The sequence below is a fragment of the Tenebrio molitor genome, chromosome 1 (genome assembly GCF_963966145.1).
Source record: "Tenebrio molitor chromosome 1, icTenMoli1.1, whole genome shotgun sequence".
Classification (NCBI taxonomy): domain Eukaryota; kingdom Metazoa; phylum Arthropoda; class Insecta; order Coleoptera; family Tenebrionidae; genus Tenebrio; species Tenebrio molitor.
The window spans coordinates 29,219,609-29,238,322 of record NC_091046.1 but is presented as its reverse complement, the minus strand read 5'-3'; the positions used below and the strand labels follow the sequence as shown (position 1 = coordinate 29,238,322).

The window sequence follows — 18,714 nt, the reverse complement described above, 5'->3', positions numbered from 1 at the left end:
TGGTATTGATAAGTGTAAAATGCAATCAATATGTCGCGGTCATCACGAACATTTAGAATATATAACTCCACGAACATTTAGAATATATAACTCAAGAAGGAGAAATCATTAAAAATTTAAATAAAGGAGAATTTTATAAATATTTAGGTATTAATCAATCAAATCATATTCAACATTCAATTATAAAAGAAAATTTAGAAAAGCAATTTTATTTAAGAATTAAATCTATTTTAAAATCAAAATTAAACGGTAATAATTTAATTAAAGCAGTTAATACATATGCTGTTCCATTACTGACCTATTCTTTCGGTGTTATTGAAAGATTTAATTTACCACGCGAAAACGGTGGTAGGGGTTTTTCAAATCTAGAAATACTGCTAAAAAATCAAATTGCTTCACTAAAAAATTATTTCCTCAATAGAGCTCGTGATAACACCTTTTTCAATGCTTTGGTTTCAGCCGATAAAGGCTACACACCTTTAAATTTAAGTGATAATATAATTTCAGACATTGTTAAGCCAAATATACCTGACACAATAGCAAATATAAAACAGAAGTCTTTACATGGGAGATACTTTAAAGAACTGGAACAACCAGAAGTTAATATTCAGGCATCTCATGCATGGCTTAAGAAATCAAATATTCACCCTGAGACGGAGGGTTTTATATTTGCAATACAAGATCGTGTTATAAATACAAGAAATTATAAAAAACACATATGCGGTTTACAATCGATAATTGATAAATGTAGGATTTGCGGAACTGAAGGGGAAACAATTGAACACATTATTTCTTCTTGCACCGTTTTGGCTCAAAGCGAATATAAAAAACGACACGATATATTCGCTAAAATTATACACATGAATTTAGCTGTTAAATTCAATTTATTAAAGAATACACAACCACATTATGGTTATACACCAGAAAGTTGTTTGGAAAATGACAGTTACAAGTTATATTTTGATAGAACAATTTTAACTGACATTCATATTAAGCATAACAGACCAGACATTATTATTTTAAATAAACAACAAAAGCAAGCATATCTTTTAGATATAGCTGTTCCAAATTCACATAATATAACACAGACATATAACACAAAAATTAATAAATATTTAGAGCTGTCCGTTGCTATGAGAAATTTTTGGTGTTTAGAAAAAATTTCGATTTTACCACTTGTAATTTCAGCAACGGGAATAGTACCGCAATCTCTTTTTAAAAATTTAAAAATTCTGGATTTAGATAACACATTGGTAGTTGAAATTCAAAAAGGTATATTATTATACTCATGTCACATCGTGAGGAAGTTCCTTAACATTGACACAGAACATAATACACAACAAAGTCAAAATGCGGAGGCAAGACGCCGGTAATTATGTTGATAAGCACTGCACTATTACTTGATAGTAATATCCGTAATAGTGTATGTACTCCGGCAAAATTGCCGTGCCGCCGGGTGGAGGTGGGATAGTTGATTTCTGAACTAATAAAGTAATTATTTTTTAACATATTAAAAATATAAACTTTTTGGTTTCACGGTCGAACCTTCTATTTTGTGTATACATATAAGTATTTGAGTGATACGAATATGAACGTAATACATACTCGTACATAAACGTTGTTCGCGTTGAGTTGACAATTTCAAAGTCAAATAATTTAATTTTTTGGCTCTGTAATTATGTTTTGTAAATAATGACATGCAGCTATCCAACATAATGCGATTTAGCAATGCTCAATCCAACGTGAACGATGTTTACCTGCATGTTACTATTTACAAAACATAATTACAGAGCCAAAAAATTAAATTATTTGACCTTGAAATTGTCAACTCAACGTGAACAACATATACCTATATACCTACATTTAAATTTGTCTTGGTTCCTTAAAAATCAATTGAATATTCATTTATAATACCACGAGTAGTCCAAATTATGTCGATTATTTTTCAAACTGGTCACGAATTATCAATTGTGCTTGGGAATGAATCCACGAGTGCGTCAGCACGAGTGAGATTCCCAAGCACAATTGAATGAGTGAAACCAGTTTGAAAAATAGTCTACATAATTTGGACTACGAGTTGTATTCGGAGGACTATTCCATGAACCAACTTTGGCAATTTGGCAGCAAATCGGAAGAAGAAATTAACGCAGAAATCGAAGAAAATGTTTCCAACAACACAAAAAAGACACGTGAGTCCATTTGGAAGCAATTCTCAAGGCTGCATTCATTTGTTAAAAATTATCGCTGGGATCACTAGTGGTAGGTATTACCGATACAATTTCCACGAGTGGGAATATTCGGTCCAATTTTTTGAAACCAGGGTAACAAATGTGTAAAATTGTGTTTTTATTGGTCCAGTTTTAACAAATGACACGTGAATGGAATAGTCAGTATAAGTTTCAAGTTTCGATTTCCATATGAATTTTAAATGATTACAAACTACTCAAAATCGAATAATCGGTATACCTACTTTAATCAAGACTGATGGTAGCATACGGTTTCATTATCACCCTCTCAAAAGTTTGTACAGTAAAAAAAATTAATATTTACTTAAAAAGAAAAGGAAAAATCAGCCTATATAATTGAAATTTTTTAATAAACAATTGTCAAAACGTTGTCATGTTGGTATGAGCCAAACAGTGATTTTCATGTTAATACGGTTAGTCACGCTGAGTGTCAATATTTTTTTAATGTAACTGAGCCTGCACCCTGACGAGCGAGAGTTTATTTCAAATTCGAAAAAGATTTCTGCTGATTTCTCATTCAACTTGTTTTGAAAATGAATTCGCGGAAGAAAGGTACGGGAAGTGAAGTCAACATAACCTTAACTATGATTTGGTGTCAAATTGTTATAGGTACCGCTGGTCCATTTGCGTACATTTTAGGGTGGTACAGATGGTTTTTTATATATTTTATTAAAGATCCTTTTTCGTGAGTAGAAGATAAATCAATTATACCGAAGTACTTAAAATTCACCAAATAGAAGAAGGTCGATCACACGTGTATTAAACATAATTTTCAACTTTTAAATTTTTCCAAACTTTCTTTTTTTTTTAATTCTATTGTTGATCCATATGGTGGACAAATTACTCTGCAGCTCTGCGTCGTATTAAAATTGAACATACCTACTCTAACTAGAAATGGAACAACATTCTAGATAACTAAAATGATTAAAATAATAGTTTTGCAAATGACAAGTGGTTTTTTGCAACTTGAGTTAACTTTACATCATGCATAATATTTGAGGTTACACTTTCTTGTCAAAATTCATGACCATGTAGCCAAGCATTATCATTTTCCAATTAACTATATAGTTTCGAGGACTCAATAATGTGTGTATTTAGTGATAAATGTAAATATTGCACAAATTTAAAACTAATTTACCGTAATACTTAATAATTATGTCAAATTTGACACTGGTCTAAAACAAAAATGAATGTATTATATGTTGTACTTTGTTTTTACAAAATGTTCATTTTTTTTTTAACTTTGTGTACCAAAATCAGAAGCAACATTTTTCTACCACTGTAATATCAAATCGAAATTATGTTTAAAGATCACCGCTCTCTTTAAATGAAATACAGCGTGTCCCCTTATGGAGAATGTTTAAATGTAAATAAATCTGGCATCGTTGCATGAACAATAAAATTTACCTACATTTTAGCACTATAGCAACGTGACAGAAATGAAAATATAAATAAAAATAAAACACTGACACTAAACTCATTTAATTTTGACCCCCATGGTGATATTACAAATAAATCAATTATTGCAATTAATAATAATACAACGTAACCAAAGGTAAACTACCTTGCAATGTTGTCGTAGTGGATTTAAGAAAATTTTTGCGATTTCCAAAGCTTCTAAATTCTCTATTATACACGATCAAATATTGGTAGTGACTTAGTGAGTGATCTTGTAGGTACTTTGTGATAATATGTACGATTCGAGGTAGTTTTCATGACAATTTAATACATACAAGATGATTCCTGCAACATAAATTACTCTTTCATAGAATACTTTGCTGTTTTTCATTTTGAATAAAATTTTGTGATCATAGTAATCAAATTTCAGAAAAATGAAACAATAGTGTCAATCAAATGTGTCAGAATAATTATATTTTTGTAAATAAATCAGACACTATTCGTGAATCACCCTGTATATTTCGAAATAATTGTCCTGTTAAGTGCCACTTTGAAAGACCCTCAAATCAGCAAATACGTCCAATAGAATTTTTTTCACATTTTCATTATGTTTACGGTAATCTCTTCTACACCGTAGTACGCCGTTAGTGCGCAATTTTTGGGACACTTGTATAGATAATTAATTAAAATGTCGGAAATGTAAAAATATGTAGCATATCTTGATAATAAACTTGAAGTAGTATCCAATGAAAGTTAAACGTTAAAACAAAAACATTTGAAGTTTTACATTTTTGGTAAAACTTATTACGAAGTAAGTGTTAACAAAAACTTATAGTTATAGTACTTTCAAAATCAGAATTACGAAGAATTTATTTATATTAGATTTAATTAAACATATTTTGGTAAGCCTTAATCAAGCGATCTCCAATTCTTCCGTCATAATACATTTCACACACTGGCACATTTTAAAACTAGACATTTGCTTTTTTACTATACAGGCTGTTTGAAAATTGCTAGTACAAAAAAAACCTGGTAATTGGTGATGGTGAGTTGAAGTCATCGGCAAAAGAAAATTCTAATAAAAATCCTCTAGTTTTCGAGATAAAAATTGCTAAAAATTGGGTTAAAATTGTTAGTGCACCACTGAGTTAAGGTATTTTAAAAAGACACTTCACGTTGTTTAGCAATAACGAAATAAAAAATTAGATGTTCCTAAACTGTCAATCTGTGGTTGCCAAGATCTTGCAAAAAAATATACATTTTTCATATTGTTGTATAGTCCTTCATTATCACTACGATTATCACGCTTGGTTACCAAGGTTTAAAAAATATTGTCCCGCCTGAGGCGTAGAATATGCAGGAATAGGGTTACTTTATCCCTTTTGTTTTAAAAAATTAAAAATTGGTTTCTTGGATTTCTTAGGGCTTCCAGATGCCACAGTTTTTTTTTGTACTAGCAATTTTCAAACACCCTGTATAGTTTTCAAGTGATTTTTTACGATATTCAGGTATTAAATTATTTTTTTCACTACTAGTCTCAGAAGGCGTCATTATTGACTCTCGAACCGACCCCAGAAGTAGAATTTCTCTCCCAAGGTTAATAATAATTTTCATTATTAACCAAGGTCAATAATGAACAGCCGTCACCTAGCAACGAAAGATTTTCTTTGATTTTATTGGTTAACGTAGACAGACGATTTTCAATTTTCATAGCAACCGTTGAAAAATGAGAACTCGGATCGTCGCATCGGACAAACAAATTTAATTAATAATTATTATTAGAAAGGGTTTTAACGGATCTAGTAGTGAAAAAAATAATACATACACCACGCTAGAGAAGACAATTTTAAGCCTCGCTTCTTTATTCCCCGAGAAGCGAAACTACCTCGGCTTAAAAAAATGTTTTCTCTACCTTGGTGTATAATTACTATTTTATGCTAGTTTTATAATGTAGTATGGAAATTCTGATACAGTTATACGCCAAGGTAGAGAAAACATTTTTTTAAGCCGAGGTAGTTTATTCCCCGAGAAGCGAAGCTTCGAGGGGAATAAAGAAGCGAGGCTTAAAATTGTCTTTTCTAGCGTGGTGTATATATTATTTTTTTCACTAGTAGATACGTTAAAACCCTTTCTAATAATAATTATTAATTAAATTTGTTTGTCCGATGCGACGATCCGAGTTCTCATTTTTCAACGGTTGCTATAAAAATTGAAAATGTCTGTCTACGTTAACCAATAAAATCTAAGAAAATCTTTCGTTGCTAGGTGACGGCTGTTCATTATTGACTACTGGTTAATAATAAAAAATTATTAACTAGCAGGAGAGAAATTCTACTTCTGGGTTCAGTTCGAGAGTCAATAATGACGCCTTCTAAGACTAGTAGTGAAAAAAATAATGCATTAACTAAGAATTAAAAAACGAATTCATGATTAATGTAATAAATTAAAATTAAATACAATCGATATTATTAAACATATGAATTATTCGGGGTGGAAAAAATGGTTCAATTTTAAATTACTACTAAAGACTTATATTTGCATAAGATAATATTGTAGTAAAAAAATATATGAACAAAATGTAAGTCTATTTTTAAATTTTAAATTGAATATCTCATTTTTTTTTTTCATTTGCAAACTGAAATCCATCTGTTCAATATAATTTTTTATTTCAGATGTAAGCCCACATCTTGTTTTTAAAAACGGAATCAATCCAACGCTGTGGCCTCAAGATGTTCCTTTTCCACCAGATGAGGGAAAAGAAGAAGTAGCTTCAACGTACGGTGACGGTGACACGAATTCGCAAAATGATCGCACCGGTTGTTTTTCTCCCAATGGAGTTTCTGGGAATCTTCAATACCCCGCCTATTTTAAGGACGCCAAAGGCATGAACCACTCCGTGTTCGGATCAACTACGAACTTTGGAGCTTTGCAATATCTCAAACAACAGCAGTCTGGAAAGATTTTACCCGACGTCATACAACACGGTAGATCAGCTGGAATGCCATTGTACGTGAGGTGTCCAATTTGTCAGAAAGAATTTAAACAGAAGTCCACTTTGTTACAACATGGGTGCATACATATCGAGTCGAGGCCGTATCCTTGCCCAGAATGCGGAAAAAGATTTCGGCAGCAGTCGCATTTAACCCAGCATTTAAGAATTCACACAAACGAGAAACCCTATGGATGTGTTTATTGTGGAAGGAACTTTAGGCAAAGAACAATTTTAAATCAACATCTCCGAATTCATACGGGAGAAAAACCCTACAAGTGTGGGCAATGCGGGAAAGATTTTCGACAAAAGGCCATTTTAGATCAACACACAAGGACCCACCAAGGTAACTTTCCTTAATTAATTTTGCTTTTATAACCTTAACCACTAAGATAAAAGGTCTGTACATTTATACTATTATATTGTTCATCTTTAAATGGACATTTTGGATTCTTTAATATGAAATAAATATAAGGCTGAATTGCCCTGATTTATTTGTAGTCATACAAGTTACTACGAGTAATGGCACCAACTCTACTATTTGCGTCCCTGCAATTCATCGATTCTGTATCACTAATTCGTAGATATTATTGATGTTTTCTTCTGTGCTAAGAGTAGTGAGTAGTAGTGAGGACTTCCAACATGTGCATTCCTTGTTCCATTCTTCTACATTTAAATTTTACCACATCATATAAAATAGGGTTGTTAAATCATGATACAGGTGTCTCAAAATTCGCGAATTCCAGATTCAGAGCGTTGTAGTCCAAATATGGAAATTTAAAAAAAATCGGGACTCCCCCCACCAAGATACATTGGTCTGAAGGTGCACTCTTTGAAGTGCGTTTTCTTCAAATACAGGCTGAAAAGTGCAGTGTTTATTGTTATTTATGGTGTGGATTGTGGAAAATAATAACGTAAAACAATTTTTTTAAAAATAGCTTTACTTTGGAGTAAAAAATCTTAAATTTTTGTAATTTTTCTTAAAAATGGAACGGCAACGTAGCTAGAATAGTATTTTGTCACTGTGGATATGAAGGCTGCTATGTATTGAACAAAATGAAAGTGCTTGTATCTTTTTCAGGAAGAGCGATTTTTCGATCTCCACTGGGGTCCTTCCCTACCACGCTCTGAATTCGGAATTCTCGAATTTTGAGACACCCTGTAGATTTGAATCACCGTGGTTGTAAAAAAGAAATTGTGAATATCGCCCTGTTTATTTCAATATTTATCTATATTTCCGTGGCCATGTGTATTTTAAATTCTACCTTATGATTCATTATTATTATTTCTACTTTTTTTGATTATTTTATTCGAGTTTTGTAGTTCTTTTATTTCTTTAGTTTACATTAAAATGTTCTCAAACAATGAATATGTGGAAAATCATCTACTGTTGGGAAAATGTAGAAACAATGCTACCTCTGCTGCTGTGATAAGTACCGGTTAAGAAGATGTTTTAGCAATAATTTTTTCACAAGGCGGAACCGAAGAATAAGAGAAATTATAAGGTAGCAGCACCGACGGGTGTATTCTATTGGTCGGCATAGATGTCGTCCAGGAGGTTATTAGTAAACTGAATTTTTGAAGCAGCTTGTTCTGTTAAAGTGCCCAAACTAATATTATTAGAATAGTTTAGATATGCAAATAGATATCTGCACGACAAAGTTTTGAACATTGGTTCTAATTTTTTTTTAAATTTTGACATTTCTGTAAGTACCTATCATTATTGACTTCGTTCGATGCCTCCCTAGAAAGTGAGTCTGTATCCGTACTTACCAGTGGGTGAAGGTTTCACTTTCGCTCACTTGTTTTCATTCCGCATAATTGAAATTCGATTTTATGAAAAAGAATTTGTATATCCTGTTCACGTTGGATTGAACATCAGTGGTGCAAATCGCACACATTTGGCATTAGCTTTCATATGAGTTGTCATAGTAACAGGTCAGGTCATTTGCACCACAGATGTTCATTCCAATGTGAACAGATATTATATTGACAATCCAACTCGAAAATTTTTAACCAATCGAATTGCAGCATTTTTCAAATTTGGACCAATCAAATTCAAATTGATTTATAGTGACAATCCAACTCGAAAATTTTTAACCAATCGAATTGCAGCATTTTTCAAATTTGGACCAATCAAATTGATTTATAGTGAAAAAACACCGAGCAGAGTGAAAAAACAACCAGCTGAGTGAAAAAACAACTAGTGGTTTTTCAGCGAAAAAATTTATGTCAAAATGAAACGTCAAATTTATTAGGTTAACTCGATAAAAATTTTCTCGGTGGATTGTCAAGTCGAATACAATTCGTGGTCTAATTTTTTCTTCAAAATTTGTCATTTAAGACATACGTAGCTTTTGCTTTTGGAAAATTACACTCGTCTCCTTCGTCGACTGGTGTAATTTTCGTTGCAAAAGGTACTCATGTCTTAAATGACAAATTTTGTTGGAAAAAATTAGACCACTTCTTGTATTATACCGGGTGTAGAATTGGTTTACGAGACATAGGATTTTACATGTAAAAATAAAGAATTTCAATTATTGGCTCCCCTAACAATTTTATGGCAAAATAGTTAAAATGAAAGTTAGAGAGAATTAAAATTACTGTCTAATTTCAATTTTAGTTTTATTCTAACATCTTGTGGTACTGAAAGAAAGGCAAGAAAAGAGTTAACACAAAAATACTAAAAAGTACTATGTACTAGGCATGAAATTTTATTTCTTTCTTTAAATGGTATTATGGAGGATCTTCTTTAAAAAACAGATTTCCCAGACCGACCAATTTCAGCCATAGAAACAATTCGAAGAATTGGAGAGAAGTTTGAACATTTAATGGAAGATACCTTTTCATTCGTCCTGTAGCCCTGTATGAGTTCATTTGAAGGGCAGATCAAAAGAACATTAAATAATAGTGACAAATAATTTTAGAAGTCAAATTTCATTGCTAATACTGCTTTTTAGTATTTTTGTCTTAATTCCTTTCTTGCTTTTCTTTCAGTACCACAAGATGTTAGAAAAAAACAAAGAGTGGAATTAGACAGTACTTTTAATTCTCTCTAACTTTCATTTTAACCATTTTGCCATAAAATTATTAGGGAAGCCAATAATTGGATCTCCTTATTTTTGCATGTAAAATCCTATGTCTCGTAAACCAATTCTACACCCGGTATATGAAAATACAGTAGAGTCTCGATAAATATGAACATACCATAACGTGAACATCCAAAAACGTGAACGGAAGGTTTGAAATTTACGTATTCCAAAACGTGAACGTCAAGATTTTTCATACTCTAAAACATGAACAATAAAAAAATTATACCAACTTTGAAGAAGCTTAGGCTCATAAAAATTCGCGTGAAAAGAACACCATACTCGCAACTAAACAAACTTTTCGGCAAAGTAATTTATTGGACTTTTTCTCCAGAAATTAGTAGGTATGTTCTGATACCTGTAATAACATAATGTACTATTCCGGACACGGAATCTTGGCCACAAATGACATTTAACTGACAAATAGGTGTAAACTGGCCTTATTGAATATAACCCAACATTTGACTCGATAATGCCATTTCCCTGCTTTTTTGATGTCACAAGAAAAACTTCAAAGTGATTTTTAATAATTGTCATTTATTAATGACACTAATGCTTGATTTACATCATTTTTTTTAGAAATGTCTAAAAAATGTTGGCCAAGATTCCGTGTCCGGAATAGTACGTACATAAAAGTGTTTTTTTTTTTTAATTTGGCGTTGAAGAGTCAATTATGAATTAAAAACACTGATTTTTCAAACTGCAGATTAAAAACACATACAGGGTTATTCACGAGAGGGGTACTTCTGAATTTTTATTTGCCGCAACCAACAATACTAATGGCAGTAACTACTAAATCAAATGTGTTATTTCTTTTAAAGTAAGTTGCATAGATTTGTGAGAAATGTCAGATTGGCAGATAACCTGTATTTAATCAAAATTCACCAAATAAATTAACAAATTAAGTTAATGTAAAAGGTGTTCGAAGTGTCCACCATCGGCTTCTAAACATCCGCAGCGGCGACAGAATTCTTTCCACACTCTCCATAAATGAGGAGCATGTCAGTCTTTTCGTCGTTATTGTAAAATACATTTTTCGAATTGACAAAGATTTTTTGCTTTAACGTCAAAGAGACAGAACTAAGAGCCATCGTGAATTCAGTTATAATTATTTTCAAATTTTGAAATCAAGATATTGTTGCAATGTGTATAATGGGTTGCGGTAAAAAGAAATTCAGAAATACCTCTCTCGTGAATAACCCTGTATGTATGTAGGAAAAAGTGAGGTTAGATTTGTCTGCGTATTCCATAACGTGAACTTTTCGAAAACGTGAACACCGCCTGCATTAATTGGTTCACATTATCGAGACTCTACTGTAATAACTACATTATAACAATTCATAACTTTTTCACAATATGTACCGGGATATTAAAAATTATCTCGGTCAAGGGTGGTCATGGATAGGAAAACGTCCGTCGCAACTTATTTAGTGTGACTGACGATTTCTTCGGTACGAACGATTGGCCTACCAGCACCTTTTTTATGAGTTACAGAGCCAGTTTCACAAAACACACCAACACAATTTGTGAGGCATGCAGAAAAATCCTTCGGCATTACCTACTGCAAAGTGTGGGAAGTGCTCTCAAAAATTGATTTTGACATTCAAAAAATTGTTTGACTCAAAACTTTTGACAATTATTTGAAAATTCATGACCACCTTTGACCAAGATAATTTTTGATATCCCGGTATATCTAACTTATCAATTTTACAATTATTAGCTCCTAGCTACACCAGTTTTGCAATTTCTACAACTAATGTTGAATTAACGTCCTCAAAATTTTCTTCTACGTCACTGATCATCGTTGTACCTGTTCAGGACAAATTTATACCTATTTTGAAGCCAAACCTCATTTTTGTTCGACGACCCCCCATATAGACTCCAAATCGCCTAAAATCTTTAAAATTAGCTTGACGTTTCGTTTTGACAAGTTGTGACATTTATCAAAATCCATTCACACAGGAGAAAATTCTCAAATTCTGACAGTGTCGAACATAAATTTTTTTTTTAAATCATCATGACGAATTCTGAATTCCACATTTCTCATTTTGTCTCGATGAACAATTTTCACGCCTGGCGATAAAAAGTTTCAATTTTATCTCTTGTTGTATAAATAGCTGTTTTCAGCTCTTTAGTTAATTTACCCCATTTTTCAGTTACGTTATTCATTGCCAGTTGAGATAAATTCAATAACTTACCAAAGTTACCTTCAGAAAAGGTCCATTATCTTCGAGAATAAAGGAGATGTTTTTTTCCACATTTTTCTAATGTTCTTTTATGTTTAGGTACAGTCGATGGACAAATAAAACTGGGACAAAAATGACAATCACATAAGTCAACATTTACAAATTTGCATGGTTTAATTACGACTTTATCACAAATAGGTTAACTTTGGTATGACATATTATACTATAGACACTGACAAATATATTGACAATTAAATGGTCTGATTTACATAGATTAAGTTTTAAGTGTCCCAGTTTTATTTGTCCAGCGACCGTACCATCGTGATCATTAAAAACGACTACACTAGAAATTTGGCTGTGTAAATTTGAATGAATGTCATTGTGACAATTAAAAAATTAAGAGATTTAAAAAAAAAAACCATTTTGCAAACCCGAATACATGATGGTGGTACCGTTAGAAACATTGCTGCTGAACTGGGTGTTAGCACTAGCACTGTGTTGCGGGCGGGTTTATTTTTACAGACTTGAAAATTTTAAATATTGAGGTTGACAAACTTTGACAAATCTCGGTACATTCACTCAGCCTAAATTTTCAAAAATTAATTATTATTCTTTATTTTCAAGGTTTATTGTGGGTTCTTTTAAGTCTGGTATAATCAAAATTTCTTTTGTAAATTCTTACCTGATAACTTACATAATTAGTATGGGTTAGCATGGAAACAAATATCAAGCAAAATTACACAGCCAAAAAATTGCAAACATCTCGCTCAAGGGTTGCATGCTTTTTCCGTGAACAGAAGTGTACATTTTTAGCGGTCCTGAACTAAGCATGATTTGTGACTTTTTTCTAGTAATACCGTTAAAAAACATATTCATGTATACAGGTGTCCCAGTATTCGCTCCCCAGGGAAAACTGAGCAATGCCGACGACAATCTATACTCAGCGGCAAAATTAACCGCCCATCAAAATTTTATTAACTATTTTCAAATAAATTAAAGTTTAGCTGAGTTTTATTTGATTTATCTCATTTTGTCCAGTCAGTAGGGGATTTTGCCTTACAAAAGGTGGGGTAGTAATGATTTTGAAATATGTTGTTTAAGTAGAGACCCTTGGGGGCGGTGAGCGCGAGCCGCCATCTTGAATGAAAAGTGCAAAAAACAGGTTCTCACAGAATAACTCGCTACGGTTCGTTATGAGAAAAATGTTCAAATAAAAGTTGTAAAAATAGAATTTGGCAACTTTTTTGTATTTATATGTTTCTTGTAAGTTTAATAGGAACTGAGATACAATTGACGAAATATGCAATTTAACGAAATTTTTACTCCAAAACACGTCAAACTTTATTGTTAAAAGTAAATTTTGCAAATGATCAAATCAAAAATATTTTGTGTAATAAATAACAATTATTATTAGTACTATGGCGGACAAAAAATTTTGAACGACTTGTTATTCCTTTGACATATAAATGTAAAATTGGCTTTATAGTCAACTAACTTCATTTTTTATTTTTGCCTTTTTTGTCATGTCACCAGTGACAGATTAGTCAATCATAGATTAACACAAAAATTTTGGTGTGCCTATGTCGGCTCACGAATGGTGAACGTGGATGAATCTTAATCGTTTCGTCTTTGCCGTCGAAATTGCGAAAGTCGCTGCAGCCCCTAGGCTATCGAGTGGTGTAGATTGTAGAATGTAGATACGTATCTATTTCCTTCTTAGAGGTTTAGCATCAACACAAAATCAGGAATGTCTTCATCATAGATGAAACCAAATTTAGTTCATTTACGTCAAGACAGAAAGACCCAACAGGTTGTATTTTGGTACGCAAATATCAAAAAATTCAAAGTACAGATCAATCCACAATACTAACAAATTATAACATGTATTTATTAAATATAAAATTAAAAGTTTAAAATGAAAAAACTTTACAATTAAAACTGAAGAAGTCAATATTTGATCTCTGTAGCAATAGGGGGCTCCTGAATACAACATTTTTAAGAAAGAAATCTAGAGGATTTAAATCGGAGGACCGCGCAGGCCAGTGACGTAGACCGCCACGACCTATCCATCGATGAGGATATTGTTGATCCAAAATTTCTCGTACTTGTCGACTGAAGTGTGGTGGTGCGCCGTCGTGTTGAAACCAGCCATTAGCATAAAAAAGAAGTGGCATGTCTTCAAGCAAATTGGGAAGTTCTGTATTCAAAAATTTTGCGTAAATGTCTCCCGCTAACCGTGCAGGAAATTCAAAAGGTCCTACCCAAACAGGGAAGTTAGCTGACATGTAAACTAATTTCTGTTGAAGACATCCCACACTATTCCCTAATAGACCAGTCCACAAATTTATATAAAATCGTTCTTGAAATGCTCTTGGAAATAGAGCATGTGGATTTTCTTCCACCCAAATGTGTCTGCCAAAAATTGATTCATCAGAAAACAAAATCCGAGAAACAAATTTAGATTGTTTTCTTCTAGATTTAAAAGCCATTTACAGAATTCCCGTCTGGCGGGGTAATCTTCTGGTTGCAAATGCTGCTCATCACTCAATGTACAGAAGTTTTCGAAATATTCAATTTCTGAGAAACTTCTCTAATGCTTTCGAAAGTACTTTCTTCAAAGGCATCTAAAATAGCCTCTTCGTTCTCAACAGTGCATACAGTCGTGAGAATTTGATCTGTCTCGACTCAGATAACACTGAGGATCGGAATGATTCCTGTTAGGAAAACATCGGGTATAAACCCTTGCTACCTCTCTAGCATTCCGTCCACATTCTCCGTAAATTATCAACGTTTCCACATAATTCGCTGCAGAATACATGATGAAAGAGCACGGTTGACCACGACGGCGGTACTAAAGCGATTTGAAGAGATTTTAATGAAATTTTGACACCGACGTTTCTCAAAAGTTTCTTAGGGCCAGTTACACCAACGTCAGTTAAAGTTAACTGTGGGTTAAAATGCTTCGTTACTTTAGTTTCTTATTGTTATAATAATATTTTCGTATATTTTAATCTGTACCTAGTTAAATTTAACTCATATTGGTGCAACCGGCCCATAATCGCTCAGTTTATTGAAAACAACAATAGCAACAATTACGGGAAATAAACCTGGATGGCTTAAAACGCTTTATTGACTAAAATAGAATAAATAACTATAATTGATCGAATTAAAATGTTCTTTTCTTGAATACCATTCAAGATAGAAAAATTTTTCTTTGGGATTATTTATTTCTCCTTTTCTGGGGAGCGAGTTCCGGGACAGCCCCTGTATAGAATGGAACATCTGAAAACTTTTAATGACACATTTAAAATTTAACAATATAATAATAGTACATATTTTATGATAGTCAATTTGATACATTGTTTTGGTTTTTTATGTTTTAGGAGACAGACCATTTTGTTGTCCAATGCCGAACTGTAGGAGAAGATTTGCTACCGAACCAGAAGTTAAAAAACACATAGACAACCACATGAATCCACACGCTGCCAAGACAAGGCGGGATTCTACAGGTTCAGATGGAAAGTTAACGGCGAACGGCATGCTGTCTCGAGGACTTACACCTACAACGGTAGTAAAACCTGAATTATATTTTCCGCAGTGCTATGCTCCAAGTTTCAACCCTCCAACAAGCGTGGCCCAGTTTCAAGCTACGAATTCAGAATTCAAGCCGCCCAACGCCTTGCCAACTCAGTGACTAACGGCGAGCTGGCAACTGGGTCCGTGTATTGGGTGACCCCTTGCCAGTGTATGGACTGAACCCAACACTGTTACTTAGTTTCAAGCTTAACAAACTGATTTGAATAGTTAAGTTATATTTATTGGTGATTTCAATAAAATATCGTCAAGATATTTTGCTGAGTGATTATCACATGGTGCTGAGAACCACAAGGTTTGGTTCACTGTAACATACGGAATGTAGCACATTCACTAATGCGATAAGTATACATACTACTATAAATATATGTAAAATGTAAAAGTATTTTAAATTTTATTCAGATCGTGTCCTGTTCACTTAGTGGCAATACTTTTAAGAAGAAAGTACTTTAATAAGTATAACATTATTGTTGTAGTTAGATTTTACTCTTATGTGATCTCTTTAATGTAAATTGGCAAGAGAGAATGATAGAACTGTTTGACGGGTTCTAACTACATGTTCGCGTTACATGCATTCTAAACATATATGTACATTCTATACATACTACAATCCTCTTCAATTCTCTCGTTTTTCGCAATATAAAACAATCCAAAAAATTTCTTTCAATGTAATCTCAAGCACTTTTGAACTTTTGGTCGTATTAAATTTTACTTACCTACATTAAATACAACACTTTGAAAAGTTACAGCTAAGATATAAAATACACAACATATAGTGGTGATGGTCTGAGAAATCAATTCTTTATAAATGATCTACAGTTTTTATAAATATATATTCTATATACACAATTATTACTTAAGAGTTAAAATTTTATAGTCGGTCTACACACCTAATTTGTGACAGTTTACTACTTCTAGTTTATATCAGTTTAAATGAATCGAAATGTGGTTGTAATTGTGCTACTACTACTACTACTACTACTGTTACTTTGTTTTGTATTTCCAGAATTTCATTTGAGTTGGTAACAATTTAAAATTAAATGAAAGAAAAATTTTCCAATTAATGCAAATGCTTAGAAACAGCGATTGTAAATTGTACATAATTTCCTATTTAGGTCCCGTCAAAACCATAAATATTGTAATTAACTAATGACCAAATCGTTTTGTAAATGTATTTGTTTATATAGATTATTTGTATACGATTACTTTAGTAAAAAAGGATATATTGAACTGTTTAGAATTTGAAAGTGGTGTGCAGGCCTACCTTTTTTAATTATGATATTGATCAAGGCTGTAGCAGCCAAATTTTGTTGAGCTACAAGACTTACATAAAACGTGATAGCATTTAATTAGTTGTAAGCCATTTTTATGTATATAATTAAATTTTTAAATCATTTTTACTAAAATGTGTTAAACCTACTGTAATAATGTAAAGAGATAGACGAGATTAAGTGATTGTGTGATATCCCAGTTGGGTGACTTTTGTTAACTATTCTACTCTACTAATTTTGAAATGGAAACCCTTTTTTAAGCTGATATTAATCTCTCATTTTATCTTAAGTTTACCACTAAAAAGACTGATTTTTACAATCACAATATCGTGGTGGTCAAAAAGTAACAATTTAAACGTGCTAGAAATCGTTAACTTTCTATTTATTGTTTTTGTAATGCATTTAATGCATACCATCTGACGCAGTTTTTTGTTCAAGTCTCATGTGCAACGTTACTTCACCAAAATAGCATTCCCGAATTGTCTGTTCAGCAGATACATTCCAACCATCCTGATGCAGTTAGCGAAAAAATGTCAGTTTACAAAAAGGTTTACATTATTGTTAACAATTTTTATAAAAATGTTTTTTATAGAATCGAAATGGATCTATCGAACTCTGTAGCTTTAATATTCTAATTTTCAGATACCAACTTGAAAGAGTTTTTTCCATTTATCTTGATATTATCCTGTTACAATAATGGTTCCATTTCGATGATACTGTAGTATAACTACTCTAAAATACTCAGATAGTAATAAGAAATATTGTACTAAGTGCAGCTAAAATCAATGAAGAAAATTAAATCTTACTGTTTCTGCTGTATTTTTTGATTAATGTGTTAGTGAAAATTAAACTTAAGTAGACTTTTTGTTTTGAAGTATTTAATTTTGTAACATGGCTGCCATAGTAACAACTGTAAATACTTCGAACAATTTGAACTAAGATCTCTTAGAGTGGAAATGGTGTAGAACTAATTAAAATATATTTAAGTGCCATAGTCTAATAAATATTGTAAGGGTTTTTGTTTTTTATGTTTTATATTACCTATTCATTTTACACTGCATTTTAGTATGTATGTTGATATAATTAATGTGTGACCAACATAACATTCAACTGTTACTTATTAAATTTTCATGTAAAGAACTACTAGGGGTTCGTCAATTTGCCAAGTGATATATTTACTTAGAAAATCAAAATTAAAATCCTTAGTAATTCTAATTGAAACATGTATCAAATATGGAAAAAAATCAATAGTAGGAACAGATCGAACCAAAAGACTGGGATATTAATGAACAGGGTTTTTAAAATTGTCTTGTAAATGTTTTTAGTTAGTCAGAGTGTTTGGACAATTGTGCGTTTTTAGTGTTTTCAAAACGCCCTGATTTCTTTCTGTACGACAATCTCTAAATCAAACATTATGTTTATCTTATAGGTTGGTTTTTATTTTTTCTATGAAAATTGACTTTATTTACGATGTTTTTGAAGTATTACTTAGTTGGATTGAAATCTATGAGATAAACATAAAACTATTCAAAAGTTTATCCAGTGGTATATGTGTTTATAAATCGAAACTATTTTGCGTCCAGCGTACTTTGAATAAGAGAATCATTTCAATTTTTTTCAACTACAACTACTCACAGTAACCTCAATAATGCCATTACACAATGACAGTTACTAAATGCTCAACCAATGTACAATAGTCGTATTTTTTTTAAACACATGCAATACAAGTATTTGCTCAAAAGTACAAATACTGTAAATAATAGATACCGGAATTGTTTTATATTATAAATATATTCTAATAGAAATATATGAATTGATTCTCTTTGTATTGCATATTAAATAAATATGAATGTATTTGTTAAATCCCACCTTGTTATATTTTTGTCCCCCCTCACCTCATAAACAAGTCATCGGTTTACGTAACTCTTGTTATGGAATTAT

General features: G+C 32.0%; 1 protein-coding gene across 2 annotated transcripts in view; it reads left to right on the top strand.

Annotated features, from left to right (window-relative positions):
- jim overlaps positions 1-18,641 on the top strand; it is a 59,405-nt gene extending 40,764 nt beyond the window's left edge. For both annotated transcript variants that reach the window (XM_069036756.1, XM_069036755.1), the window contains exons 4-5: positions 6,317-6,979; positions 15,292-18,641. In XM_069036756.1, coding sequence (XP_068892857.1) covers positions 6,317-6,979; positions 15,292-15,602 — 974 coding nt within the window. In that variant the 3' untranslated portion in view covers positions 15,603-18,641. The remainder of the gene's footprint in view (positions 1-6,316; positions 6,980-15,291) is intronic.
- Positions 18,642-18,714: the final 73 nt, after the last annotated feature.